Source organism: Hypanus sabinus, chromosome 11 (assembly GCF_030144855.1).
Source record: "Hypanus sabinus isolate sHypSab1 chromosome 11, sHypSab1.hap1, whole genome shotgun sequence".
Taxonomy (NCBI): Eukaryota; Metazoa; Chordata; class Chondrichthyes; order Myliobatiformes; family Dasyatidae; genus Hypanus; species Hypanus sabinus.
The window spans coordinates 71,933,952-71,949,130 of NC_082716.1; the positions used below are offsets into that span (position 1 = coordinate 71,933,952).

General features: G+C 40.2%; 1 protein-coding gene across 3 annotated transcripts in view; it reads left to right on the forward strand.

Moving 5' to 3' along the window:
* The window catches only part of dennd1b (DENN/MADD domain containing 1B), a 325,846-nt gene that overhangs the window by 13,367 nt on the left and 297,300 nt on the right, over positions 1-15,179 (forward strand). For 2 of the 3 annotated variants that reach the window (XM_059984699.1, XM_059984702.1), the window contains exon 1: positions 852-968. The exons of the other annotated variant lie outside the window; for it this stretch is intronic. In XM_059984699.1, coding sequence (XP_059840682.1) covers positions 884-968 — 85 coding nt within the window. In that variant the 5' untranslated portion in view covers positions 852-883. Of the gene's footprint in view, positions 1-851; positions 969-15,179 lie in introns of those variants that run through there. 3 annotated transcript variants of the gene reach the window in all.

The window sequence follows — 15,179 nt, forward strand, 5'->3', positions numbered from 1 at the left end:
CAGATCCTCTGATTATGTTACCACCAAGGAATTTAAAACTACTGACCCTCTGCACTGCCAATCCACTAATGATGATTGGCTCCTGGGGACCTCCAACTTTTTCCTTCTGCAGTTGTTAATCATGTCTTGGATTTTGCTGACGATTGAATGAGAGGTTGTTGTCATGGCAACATTCAGCCAGATTTTCAGTCTCCCTCCTACATCCTGATTCATTACAGCCTTTTATCAAGTGTGTGTGTCTATGGGTAACAAATTTAGAATGTTATGTATCAGTTGAATTGTCTAACCCAGGGACCTGAACGCAATTGAGGAAACATGGAAATATGGTGGGCTGTGTTGAACGGCCTTTCAATTTTATTTTGTACTGCAGTTGGTTAAGCAATAGCTCATATAATGATTCATCCGTGTGTATACATCTGGATTTAAGGAGGAATTTATTTAGCTGCATGGCCAGCTCCCTACACCTCCACCCCCATTTCCTTTGTTTTTCAAAAAAAATTTCTGGTATTTAAAATTTATCATGAAGATTAAAGTCCTCTTCTTTTGCAGACTTGCATTTAGTCTGTTCCAGTACAAAAACAAACTCTTGAATGTGTTGAGTAATAAGTGTATTAAAAGCAGTTCCTTAACAGGCTAAAGTGAGCTGATGTCTAGCCTTGAGTATCTCTCGATCACTTTCCTGGTTGATCCAGACAAGTCACAAAACACAAAGAAGCCTCTGTTGTTGCAGTTGTATTAGAATTGTTAACGTGTTCTGCACAGGAAGTTTAAAAAAAATCAGAAATTTTGTTCTTGAAAACTTTAAAAAGGGTATTAGATGATATTCTGTTGAAAATATTGAACTCTCTTGATATTCCTGGTGCAAGGAACCTAGTACTGGGATATGGTTTTGAATTTTTTCAGCATCATAGTATTCTTGAGGAGTAACTTAATCATATTTTGCCCCCCAACTAGTTTGTGCTTATGCGGTAAGTATCCCAGTTATCTGACTTTTGTTTTTCGTGTTTAGAGGAACATGATCAATCTACTTCCTTTATGATTCAGTATCAGCAGTTAGGTTTGTGAGTCAATCAATCATTGTTGAAACCATGAAATTTTGAAGTTAGAAGACAATTACATTAAATACAAAATAATGTTTAGGCAAATTCAAAATTGTCTTCAAGACCAAAAACTGGAAGAAATATGGACGAACAATAAGAAGAATTAAGAAGTGTAAAGTACTGGAGCCCTGAAAAGGAATGGGCAGGAGTTATAGGAACCGGTTTTGCTCTGAATACAGTTATATTCGGCAGAGAAAGAGCTTGGAGGCAGCTTATTTTGAGCTTGAACGTCAAGAGAAGAAAGATCAGAGGAACAGTCCTTGTTCTTGGTGAAACTGCAAACATAGGTTGTTTGTTAGAGTTGGCATGTTTTTTGCTTGGATGTTGTCCAGAAATTGCAACAGGGTTTGAAAGCAAAATTGGATAAGTGTTGAAGACTTGAACCATGATGCAATTTAAAATGTGAGGAAGCAGCTGTAAATTCATCAGTTGTTTGAAAATTCCCCTCTCCATCCCTGAGGCTCCCCAACCCTTCAAGACGCCATCCAAATCCAGTTTTGCAAAATGGTTGTTACTGTATATTGTTATGTGGAAGAAAGCTGCAGAATTATCGTTTTTAAAATGTTTGTATTTACAAATGTAGTTGGAAGGATGCACCCATACTTCTCAGGGTCACAGCAATATGTGGGTTAGGCATTTTGTGCAATGAGATGTGACTACAAAGAGACCTTGCTGTGTCCTGCATGGTAGAAGAAATGAGACTGTGCTGAAAGGCAAGTTGTTCTGTGTTGACTTGTATCCTTGAAGGAGAAAGGTTGCAGTTTGGTTTGTTGCATATAAAAGTCAACAGGAGATTTTAAAGTACAGTGTTATTCCTTTTCATAGTTTTCATGTGGTTGCAGTGGTTATATGCAAAATTGCAATTTGGGCATTTTAAAACGTACTGCATGACCCGGAAATTTGTTTTTAACTGTTTACTGCATCAACTTCTGAGGCAGCAGCATTTGCACGTTGTTGCATATTGAATAGTTTGTCCCACATTTTGTTTCCTGGTGCAGGGCTTCTACCCTGGGGTGGGTTTAGGGGAGTATCTAGACTTGGTGGGTGGTAGGTTTCGTATCATCATCCAGTTTCAGCATGATGATGGTGTAAGAGTAGATTTGGCCTCAGCTTCCTTGACTAGGGAGGGAGAAACTAACAGCACTCTTGTGTACACTTTGCTCTAACTTATGTACTGTATATTTGTGTTCCTGCGTTCATTTGCCTCACCCACTTTGATGTGAGGTTGTGGTTCCTTCTGCTGTCCACCCTTCAGTTTAAAAAAAAAGTGTGCTGATACTCTGATGTGTTATTCTGAAAATGGACTTTGGTTCTTTGATGCCAGAATGTATTGTGGGAGGGGAGAGGAGGGGAGCAGTTGGTATTGTGGGTACTTCCCATTCAAAATGATATCTCCATTTAACAAGCAGCAAGATATTTATTACTACATTATTTTTAATCAGTGTAAAACATGATTAAGTACAAGATGGTTTGTTACTGACATACTGTGATGTCCCCGTTCTCAGGTTTCCTAAATATTAACCGATTGCAGTATGTCAGTTCATTCGGCATCTGTCAATTATCTTTTTTTAAAAAAGATTATATTTGTTGTTTTTTAATTTGAGATACAGCACAGAATGGGCCCTGCTGGTATTTCATGCTGTGCTGCCCGGCAACATCCAATTTAACCCTAGTCTAATCACGGGACAATTTAGAATGACCAACCTACCGATCAGTACATCTTTGGAGGGAACTGGAACACCCAGAGAAAACCCACGTGCTTACGAGCTCCTTACAGGCAGTGGCGGGAATTGAACCCTGGTCGCGTTGTGCAAACCACTACACTACCGTTACGCTGAATGTAGCCTTTCCAATGATATGCTTGATTGCCAAGATTTGCTTTTAGGAGGTTAAGGTACAGTAGAGTTGAGTCTTTGTTATTTTCATTTGAATTATCATTCCTACATTTGATATATCTGTCCCTAACTACCTGTAACTACTTCTGGTGAAGTCTTTCCCATGGTGCTGCAGAGGAAGTTGGTAATGATACAGCTGAGTGATTTGCATGAGCATATAGAAGTTCAGAGTTAAACACATTCCTGTAGGTGTGGTGTCTCTAGCAGGCTACAGTCAGAAAGCCTGGAATCAATGATTTAGATGATGTTTTTACAATAACCCAGTAATTGCACCATCACGATTACCAAGATTAGTCATTAGTCATTGAAACAGGTCCTTGAGCACATTGCCATCTGCACCATGCAATAGCCACCCATTTTACCCTAATCTGACATTAACCTCATTCTCTTCAACTCCCCCAGATCCTACCACTCGCTTACACACTAGGAGCAATTTATCATGAGCAAGTAGCCTACAAACCTGTCTGTAGTTGGGATGGGGGAATGGGGAAACCTGTGCTATTGTGGGGAGCAGGGAGACTGTGTAAACTCCACGTAAACAATCTCTGAGGTCAGGTTTGAATTTGGGTTTCTGTCACTATGAGGCAGGCCTAGTTGCGCCACCCTAAAAAAAATACTGTTTTTATTCTTTTTAAATATTTTAAAATCCCAGACTATTGTTAGCTGGAAGTTATGGTCCACAGCTGGTTGGTAGGTTTTCAATTTGTGTCTGTGAGGTACAAGTGTAGGAATTTAACTGCTGTACCTCCACTGTGAATATAATTCCTCTGTATTAACTCTATTATGACTGAGGGCTTTTTGGGGATATTTTCATCGTTGATCCCAAGAATGCTGCATTAGTTGCTCAAATTTACTGACTTCAGCAAACTGGCAACTTCCAAAACTTCCACAGTGATTGTGGTGACCTCGTTCCCACTTACTATTAGCTTGTGACTTCAAGATGAGGCAACATTCCGGATCATGTTTGATGCCTATGTCAGTGTTCTTGGAAGTCGTGCTTGTACCATCTTCTTGCTGCTCTCTTTGTTGATTGTGGTTGGGGTCTACTGGTGATGCAAAATGATTAAGAAGCCCCGATGCATCTCCTTGATCAGGAGTTCCCAACCTGGGGTCCACAGACTCCTCGGTTAAGCATAGGGCTCCATGGCATAAAAAAAGATCGGGCACCTCTGATCCAGATTGTGTAAGCACTTGCAGGCAGGAAGGATAGAGATGAAATCCGGTAGTAGGGCTGCCTGCGTACTGTTTTGTCTTGGATCAACTAGGCTAATGCGTACTATAGGATGGGAAGAAGTATTCAGTTGTACTTTTAATTTAAGCTTTGTAATTGCCAAAAACACTTTGAAGGTTCAGGAGGTGAGTCATTGCACTGAGTACTCCACCTCTGTCTTGTCCTTGCATAATCATCTAATTAAGTCTCAACATGAACCCCTGCCCCTGAAAGTTTTAATATTCATTGGTATTTAATGCTGTGAGTGGCTGTCAGCACCAAGGGAAAGCGCATTGTTAAGGTTGTTGGGTTTCTTTTCCACCTGAAGAGATTGTTTCATGTTGTTGTATCGTGTTACGTTGGTTGCACACCTTATCTAAAGGCAGGCTGCTGCCATTGCATGTATTTCCTTGCTTAGACATGGAAAGTTTGCTGGATGCTTCTTGTCTAAGCAAGGAGATGGATGGCAGTGATACTCAGCCTGACACACAAGTCTGAATGAAACACAGAATTACAGTGCTCTGGTTCCAGGACACAGGGTGCATAAATATCCGAGACTGTCTGTAAAGTAAGACTGAGTGAACTTGCATATTTGCCATAGTGTGATGCTGCAATTGAACATCCTCAGAATTAAAATAAGATAAGGCTATGTGTCAGAGAGCTCAAGAGGACGTGGTGAAATAGATAAGAACATAGTATTTTAGATTTCGTAGTCCCTGTGACAGAATACAGGAATTCAGCACTTCAGTATTGTTTTTCTTCTGGATTATGTGTTACTGAACTGAGTGGAAAAATACCACATTTATGGCAACAATTGGTTTAGGTACCTACAGTTTATTTTGGCTGTTGGTTGATTGGAGTTACTGAGCATTCACCTTGAGTTTAGTAAAATATGTGGCAACCATTTTGATAAAATACAGGTGGCGTGCAAACTGGTGGATGAATTAATGAGTGGTTTGTCATGGTTTCATTACCATCTGGTCAAATGGGTGGAGAATGTGCATTTGGGCAGGAACACAGGATGTGTGTGGGTTCAGAAGGCCTGAAATCCTATTTCTCCCTCGTGACTGTTCGTGGCACAAAAGGCCATTGTCCATGTATTCCTAAAGATAATTCTTTTCAGTTCTTTAGGATAATTATTACATTTGAAGAATCTGTTAAGGCAGATAAAATTCTGCAAATGGAAGAATTATTTCAGGGAATGAATGTCAAATAGCCTTTAGTGCCAAAACTGTTGCAATCACTCCCCTCTCCCCCCCTCTGTTCAGGGCTCCATACAGTCCTTACAGGTGAGACAACACTTCACCTCTGAACCTGCTGGGGTTGCCGTCTATTTTGTCCAGTGCCTCCTCTACACTGGTGAGGCACATTGTAAATTGGGGGACTGCTTTGACAAGCACCTTTGCTCCAATGGCAAAAGTGGAACTTCCCGGTAGCCAAACATTTTAATCCCCATTCCCATTCCTGTTCCTACTTGGCTGTCTTTTGTGCCAAGAATGAGGCCGCCCTCTGGGTGGAAGACCAACATCTTGTATTCTGTCTGTGTGGCCTCCAACCTGATTGCATGAAAATTGATTTCTCCTTCTGGTAAAAGAAATTCCCTCCCCCTCCCCTCTTCTTCCATTCCCCACTCTGGCCTCTTATCTCTTCTCACCTGCCCCTGGGTACTCACCTTATTTCCTTGCTCTTATGGTTCACTCTCCTCTCCTATCAGATTCCTTCTTCTCCAGCCTTTTATCTCTCCAACCCACTTGGCCCAATATGTTGACAGTTTATTCATTTCCTTGGATGCTGCCTGACCTGCTGAGTTCCTCCACTGTGTTACAAGGGAGGAATAGCGAGAGTGAGGTTTGCAACAATGTACATGGAAGTACTTTGGAAACTGAGAATGGGAAAGGAGGTGAATGCTCCCCCTCTAAAGCATTCGGAAGAAGTGCACAAGCTAAGCGAAGAATGTGTATCTGGGTGTGAGGTTGGGGCGAGTCTACTGCTGCACTCTGCATGAAGGTTGAAAATTAATGCCTTCAAAATAAAAAGAAACAAATTAAATTAAACTAAATGGTTAAAAGGTTAAAACTGTCTTATGTCATTTGTTCTAACCTTTAAACGGATTAGAAATGGAAATGGCTCATAGACTTGGCATGGAAACTGATCAGAATAGCCCTTTAACAGGAAGGCAAAATACTCCGGACTGAGAATGAAATGGAGTTGAAAGATGTTTAAAATAGATAGCTTAAAAAGGACACTAAATAAGGCGCAAGGAAAGCTGACTGAGTCGTCAGCTCAGTTACATAATAATGTGAAATGCCCGAAAGAACAAGGAGGGCTGGTGTCGAAGTTCAAACAGCAAATTGTTGAAAAACCGGCTGGAAGCAGTGAAGCTGCAGGGAGTGTATTATAGCAAGCTATGTCTGACAAAGAAAGAGATCGGAAAATCTGTGGAATAGCATTTCAGTGGGTAAAAATTGTACGTCAGAAACTGCATATGGCTTAGCCAATAAACAAATACTTATGGGAGAAGCATAACTTTCACTATCATAACAAGCTCAGACAAATTACAAAATGTCACCATTTGGACCTGGAAGTTTTATAGAAGTAAGTTGCTGAACTTTTGACAATGCAGAAGCAGTCATCAGCAAAGATTGTTCTGCACAAAAATGGGCTGTGTTAGTTGACTTTGCCGATGCTAGCCATGATGTCTGTCAATGCTAATTCTATTAGATCAGTATCCCTCCACACTTTTCCTTTTGAAGAACCATATTAATTCTGCCTGCCTCTTCCACCAATTCTGACAGACCACTCCAGATGACAACCATGCTTTGAATAGAAAGCTTATTCCTTCGGTCTGCTTTAAATTTATTCCCTCTCACCTTAAACTTGTCTGGACACCCTCCCATGGGGAAAACAAAATTGACTATATGTACTATCGATGCCCCTCACACTTTTATAAATCTGTGTGCAGTTTTTGCCACCTACCTACAGGAAAGATGTAAATAAGGATGAAAGGGTACAGAGAAAATTTACAAGGATGTTCCTGGATCTGAAGGAGCTGAGTTATTAGGAAAGATTGAATAGGTTAGGACTTTATTCCTTGGAATGTAGAAAATTGAGAGGAGATTTGATAGACATTTACAAAATTATAAGTGGTAGAGATAGTGTAAATGCAAGCAAGCTTTTTCCACTGAGGTTGGGTGTGACTACAACCAGAGGTCATGAGTTAATTAAGGAAGGTGTCCGTCTTTCTTTCCATTTTGACCTGAACCATTGACAATTCAACAATTCCTTTCACTTTCCCCCCCCCCCACCCTTGAAAGATACTGACTGACCCACTGAGTTTGCTTTTGTGCTCCAGTTTGTAGCATCTGTGGTGTCTTGTGTCACCAGTGTGCTTAACCTCTCCTCAGGGAATAATTTTCTTTTCCCCCAGTTCAGGAATCTCTCTGTTGAATTCAGCCCTTCTGATTTCAGGAATTTTATTACCATTGATAATATAGTGAAACAAGATTTTGGAAGCAATCACAGAATTGTTCAAATATTTACAAAATAGTCTATAAATGAAGCATAAGGATAATAATATTATTATAATATATATTAATAATATTATACATATTATATATGATATATTAATAATATATGTATTAATAGCAAAAGGATAGTGAGGGATAAAATTGGTCCCTTAGAGAATCAGAGTGGACAGCTATGTGTGGAGCCTAAAGAGATGGGGGAGATTTTGAACAATTTCTTTTCTTCTGTATTCACTACGGAGAAGGATATTGAATTGTGTAAGGTAAGGGAAACAAGTAGGGAAATTATGGAAACTATAACGATTAAAGAGGAGGAAATACTGGCACTTTTAAGGAATATAAAAGTGGATAAATCTCCGGGTCCTGACAGGATATTCCCTAAGACCTTGATGGAGGTTAGTGTAGAAATTGCAGGGGCTCTGACAGAAATATTTCAAATGTCATTAGAAATGGGGATGGTGCCGGAGGATTGGCGTATTGCTCGTGGTTCCATTGTTTAAAAGGGGTTCTAAGAGTAAACCTAGCAATTATAGGCCTGTCAGTTTGACGTCAGTGGTGGGTAATTTAATGGAAAGTATTCTTAGAGATGGTATATATAATTACCTGGATAGACAGGGTCTGATTAGGAACAGTCAGCATGGATTTGTGCATGGAAGGTCATGTTTGACAAATCTTATTGAATTTTTTGAAGAGGTTATGAGGAAAGTTGACGAGAGTAAAGCAGTGGATGTTGTCTATATGGACTTCAGTAAGGCCTTTGACAAGGTTCCGCATGAAAGGTTAGTTAGGAAGGTTCAATGGTTAGGTATTAACATTGAAATAGTAAAATGGATTCAGCAGTAGCTGGATGGGAGATGCCAGAGAATAGTGGTGGATAACTGTTTATTAGGTTGGAGGCCAGTGACTAGTGGCGTGCCTCAGGGATCTGTATTGGGTCCAATGTTGTTTGTCATATACATTAATGATCTGGATGATGGGGTGGTAACTTGGATTAGTAAGTATGTAGATGATAATAAGGTATGGATAATGAAGTAGGTTTTTGAAGTTTGCAGAGAGATCTAGGCCAGTTAGAAGAGTGGGCTGAAAGATGGCAGATGGAGTTTAATGCTGATAAGTGTGAGGTGTTACAGTTTGGTAGGAATAATCCAAATAGGACATGCATGGTAAATGGTAGGGCATTGAGGAATGCAGTAGAACAGAGTGATCTAGGAATAATGGTGCATAGTTCCCTGAAGGTAAATCTCATGTGGATAGGGTGGTGAAGAAAGCATTTGGTATGTTGGCCTTTATAAATCAGAGCATTGAATATAGGAGTTGGGGTGTAATGTTAAAATTGTACAAGGCATTGGTGAGGCCGAATTTGGAGTATTGTGTACAGTTCTGGTCACCGAATTATAGGAAAGATGTCAACAAAATAGAGAGAGTACAGAGAAGATTTACTAGAATGTTACCTGGGTTTCAGCACCTAAGCTACAGGGAAAGATTGAACAAGTTAGGTCTTTATTATTTGGAGCATAGAAGGTTGAGGGGGGACTTGATAGAGGTATTTAAAATTATGAGAGGGATAGATAGAGTTGATGTGGATAGGCTTTTTCCATTGAGAGTAGGGGAGATTCAAACAAGAGGACATGAGTTGAGACTTAGGGGGCACAAGTTTAAGGGTAACATGAGGGGGAATTTCTTTACTCAGAGAGTGGGTAGCTGTGTGGAATGAGCTTCCAGTAGAAGTAGTTGAGGCAGGTTTGGTATTGTCATTTAGAGTAAAATTGGATAGGTATATGGACAGGAAAGGAATGGAGGGTTATGGGCTGAGTCCGGGTCAGTAGGACTAGGTGAGAGTAAGTGTTCGGATGGACTAGAAAGGCTGAGATGGCCTGTTTCCGTGCTGTAATTGTTATATGGTTATATGATATGAAGAGGGGTGATGTAAAACGTTGTAGTTGACATATGTTCAAACAGCATTATGTTGTATTCTGCTGTATACGCACAAATTTCATGATTCACTGTATTTAGCAAAGTCATTCAATCTCAACATTTCTTTCAGGAAAGTGCCTTATTTTTGTCACATTTCATACACCAGCCATCTTCCGATGTTAAATTGCTGAATTTGCATGCTGGGAAGCTGATGAGATTTAGATCTTGTTTATGTGGGCCTGATTTTCAATTCTGTCCAAACAATGAAAGGCCAACACACCACCCACTTCCCTTTGTTTTATCTTTAATTAAAAAATAACTTAACCTTTTCTGAGCATGACTGTATAGCTTATGAATAACGTAGCAGAAGCTGAACTAAGTTTAAAATTCAGTTCTTCAGCGAAGATGAAAACTAAGAATATGTTGTGTATAAGGTTATTCTTTCTTTTGGAAAAGATCTTGGATTGACAGCTCAGCTCATAGAATGAAAACACTATTGTCAGGGTGTCAACTCCACCTACCTGGACGTGAACTATAACAGCTTTGTGGTCACTTTCAGCCCACTCACCTCAAAGCGGATGAGTGATAAGCTTTCAATTCAGCAATTGTGCCAGTCACAAATTTACTAGCAGCTAATTTGCCCTAAAATATGAAAATCGATTTTCTAGAGAAAAGTTGCATTCTTTGGGTATTACCTCAGCCATTGCCTTGGTGATTTTGCTTATAAATTTACACTGTTATAATTTTCTGAAGTACAGATTAATAGTTGCAAATGAATTTTGTAGCTGCAAGTCAAAATGACCAAGTGGCACATTTGCACATTAAGGCATGGCCCAGAATTAGGGAAGTGTACAAACACATGGTTGTTACAAAAGAATTATGTGGGAGTGTTATTATTTACTTGAGCGTAAACTAATTCCCTCGCTTGTTGTAGCATTGTTCTTAGTGAATCTGAAGGATCAGTGGGTGTGTGTTGGAACTTCACCCCGCCGAGCTGGAACTGAGCCTGCTGGAGGAGTAAAGTTACTGTTGAATTAGGAAACTCCAAAGCCATGCCTGAGAACTTATTTTTTTAAAAAAGTTGTCTGTTATAAAAATTATTGTCTGTTGTTGGAGACGCCATTGGTTTGTAAGTGATTGTGAATGCAGGTGAATTTGCTTTCCGGCAGTTGACTTGTGCACACACTAAATCCGAAAGCGAAAAAGTGCAGCTGGTGAGGTCAGCCCAGGTTTACCTGACAAAACATTGTAAGGACGCAAAAGAGCTTACAATAAGGAATGGGGATATGCATTTGGTTCCTTTATTTTCAGGCTCACTGCAGTTAATGCAACACATGCAAAACGCTGGAGGAACTCAGCAGGCCAGGCAGCATCTATGAGAATGAATAAACAATCGATGTTTCAGGCCTAGACTCTTCTGCAGGACTGAAAAGGGAGCGGGATGACCCAGAATAAAAAGGTGGTTGGGGAGGGGAATTAGGATGGCTAGAAGATGATAGGTGACCTCAGTTGGGTTGGAAGCATAAAGGAATGGAGAAGAAGGGACCTGATAGGAGAGGAGAGAGGCCCATAGGAGAAAGGAACAGAAGAGAGGACCCAGGGGAGGTGATAGGCAGGTGAAGAAAGGTAGGAGGCCAGTGCAGAACAGAAGAAGAGGGGAGGGAGAGAGAATTATTTTAACAGGAAAGAGAAATCAATATTCTTGCTGTCAGTTTGGAGGCTACCCAGACAGAATATAAGGTGTAGCCCCTAGCATCACACCCTGTTGAGCAGAGCGGATTGGAGCAGGTCCAAGTCGTTCCTCATGCAGGAGTTGATATGTTTCATTACCAACCTCACAAAGCACGTCATCACAGTAGCTGTAAGTTTCCTTCTGATACAACAATCTTTCCCTCAAGTCTTCAGTCTTGTTCTCGGGTGACTGTACATTTGTTAACAAGGTACTGGGTAGGGGAGTGTTTGGTCTGGCTTGAAGTGCTCCCCTCCTCCATATCTTTCAGCCATGGCAAAATGGTGCTGTACCTGTAATCCTGAGAGTTAAGTCCACTGAGGGCATTGGAAGATTGTGAAATTGCTGGTTCATCACGGCTATTCTGAAATACGTTGCTGAAAGAAATCACAGGCTGCAGATTGCCGTGAGAGTAGTTCAGAAGTATATTTAGAAGTTTTGTAAGCTGTATTTCACCAACACCATCTTATCCAACTTCACTCTGACCTGTTAGTTTGTTTCCTTTCAGAGCTTGAGACCAAGTAAACTAACCTTAAACTGGACATAACTGTTAGTCCATGTTAGCTAAATGAAAGAAGAATTGATATTGTAAGCCTTGTTCTGAAACAAACAATGATTCACAATCTAAAATTAATTCAGTACGTGTTGTAACAGTTGCTTGATAGTGGAATTTATTTTTGGGAAGAATTAGAATCGGGTTTAATATCTCTGGCATTTGTCGTGAAGTATGTTGTTTTTCTGTAGCTGTACTTTGGAATATATATTTACAAACTATAAATTAGAATTGTGTTAAAAATTAAATAAGTAGTGTAAAAAGATAGAAAAAATATATAGTGCTGTAGTGTTCATGTGCTCATCGGCCATTCGGAAATCTGATGGCAGTGGGGAAGAAGCTATTCCTAAAAGGTTTGGTGTGTGTCTTCAGGTTCCTGTACTACGACCTTGATGTGTTTTTGCATTTTTTTTGCTGATTTCAATGCACAGACTGGGGACCTTGCTCGGTTCTGCCAGTTCTCACAAAACAGCTATCACAAATCTCTACATGGAATGTCCATTGACCTCCTGTGCCCAATTGTATCAAAGTCACAGGCTGGATGGAAATTTGGAGAACGGTGGATAAAAATCCTGGTCATTCCCTGAAGTTTCTCTTCCTGTAGTTTCCACTATTTTTCTCACCAAAATTGTGATGGCTTGTCACCAACCATACCTGAGCTGTTCGCCCTTCGTTCTGGTGTTTTATTCTTCATTTTGTCATTTTGAATTGTTCCATCTGCCTTAACTCTAATTTAACATTGACTGTCCACTCATATACCAGAAAAATTTTCCCTCAAACCCAGTTCACTGGATGCTTTGTGTGATTTCAAGTTCAAACTCCTAAAGCATTCTTTCCTCTAATTTCCACAGTCAAATCTTCCCTTAACCTTTTCCATTAAACTTGCTATCCATACTATTGAACACCCTCTTGATCTTGTTAGATCACCCAAAATGAAGCTGTTTGTAATCACACCCTTGAACAATTCACTGCTTCCCCCCTCCTCCCTGTTAATCCCAGTTTGAATGCCTTGGAAGATCAAGTCAATTACATTGTTTCCTATCTCTCATTCTTGTCATTAGCCCCAGTAAATTTTGACCAGTAAAGTAATACAAGACCAGCATATATGTAGTTGACCGAAGTGCTCTGTGACATACCTGAACACTTTGCCATTCATCACTTATCTACCTCCACTTTCCAGAGCATTAATTGCTCCTTGCCTTTTCTTCCAAAATTCCTCACTTTTTCATGATCGTCATAGAAAGCAAGAATAAGCCATGGTTTCACATGCATTCCTCAAATGGTTATCATTCATTCTTCTGCCCTGCTTTCTCTGAACTAATCTCTAATGACACTGACAAGAAGCACTTGACCTTTTTGCATTTAAGTGCCATGTCCAGGCTTGTTCTAGTTAGATTGATGTTTCAGTACAGCAGTGAATATATGGAACAACATCTTAGATACCATTTTAAATTCATGTCTATTCAGGTGCAAGGAGGGTATTTACATTTGTATGATACCTTTTCTTTTGTCTCCAAACAACCTGAGGCACCTTGCAATCAATTTTTTCCTGGTTATCTTAAACATGCAGGCAGGTTGGTCAGGCAGTTTGTGCAGAGTAAAATCTCAAAATAGAAAATTGTTTGTGTTGGATCAGGAAGGAATACAGATTATGACATTAATTTAATCTAAACCTAAATAAAGACTGAAATAGCTTGCAGTGTTCAACATGTGAGATAGTATCTGTGGACACTTAGTGTACATTGATACCATCTATTGAAGTTAAGGATAAAAAATAGTTTAAAGATATCTAGAAGGAAGGATGGATAGCAAAGGATTTAAGGTTAGCTTTGTGATGACATGGAAGGTAGAAGAGATGAAATGATTCAGTTGGCTGAGATTACCATTGCAGAAACAGTTAGTGATAAGACTAGTGAACTGCCGCAACTTTGGGCCTAGTTAAGTTGTAACCGGAAGTCAGCGTCGTAATTAGTTTGACACTGATGTCAAGTCCAATATGACTTATCAACAGCTGAGGAGTTCTCATATTGAGCCTCATTGGGAAAGTGTGGAAAACTGCAGATAGATGTGGGAGTGAATGAAGGATGGAGGACTGGCACAACAGGGAATTAGATTCTGTGGACTAGAGGGAGCTTTCCACAAAACAGGCTGCATTTTGGTGAGAAAGCTGTGCGCAGTAAACACAGCACAAGCACATTGTTGCTTCACATGGACTGTGTGCCTCGGGACAGTGTAAAGGAAGAAGTTGAAAGAGTAAGTATTGCACCTCATATTATTGAATAGGCAGTGGTTATGTGTAGGAGAAGAGGACTCAATTGTGACTATTAAATAAATCAAAGCATTTCAAGGAAACAGATCCTGTGAATGCTGGTGAGAGAGGGGAAGTAAATCTATTGTTTACTAATCCTGCAGCTGGAAATGGAGGCATGAAAGCTGAGGAAGAAGGGGTAATAATCTGTGATGGGCCTTTGGATTGGTAGCAGAGTGGTGCTATTATATCTTGTTAATCCAGTGCTTCAATTCTCATCTCAAAGGTGAGACATTTGATAATGCAACAGCGCGTGCCCACATGGACTCACTCACTCGCGCGCGCTCTCTCTCTCTCTCTCTCTCTCTCTCTCTCTCTCTCTCTCTCTCTCTCTCTCTCTCTCTCTCACACTCACACTCACACTCACACTCACACTCACACTCACACACACACACACTCATAGATTTGAAATTGCTTTTCTTTTCTCACAAGTTAAGTAAGCTTAAACTATTTATTTGGGGTGGGAATCAGTAACTCGAGGGATCACATTTGAGGGTCATGAGAAATACAGGTTTCCCCGTTATCCAAAAGTAGAGCGTTCCTATGAAACCTTTCATAAGCCGAAATGGCGTTAAGCAAAGAAGCAATTGCCATTAATTTATATGGGAAAAATTTTTGAACGTTCTCAGACCCAAAAAATAACCTACCAATCATACCAGATGTAACCCCCTGGGTCGCCTCAGGCTGGTTCAGCTCGTTTCGTCTAGGGGAGCAGCCTTCGGCCCCGCCAAACTGGGTAATCAGCTGGTGTGGATGCTGTGTGATGTCCCCGCCTCGCCCACAAACAGACAGTACACCATATGCGATTAAATGAGTACAATTTATAAAGGTTACTATAACTAAGTGATTAATAACGATACAGTATATATGAAGAGAAAATTAAAGAAAAGGCGCCAAACTTATCAAAGTCCAAACCACTTCGTGCACAGCCGTTGGAGCTCAATTA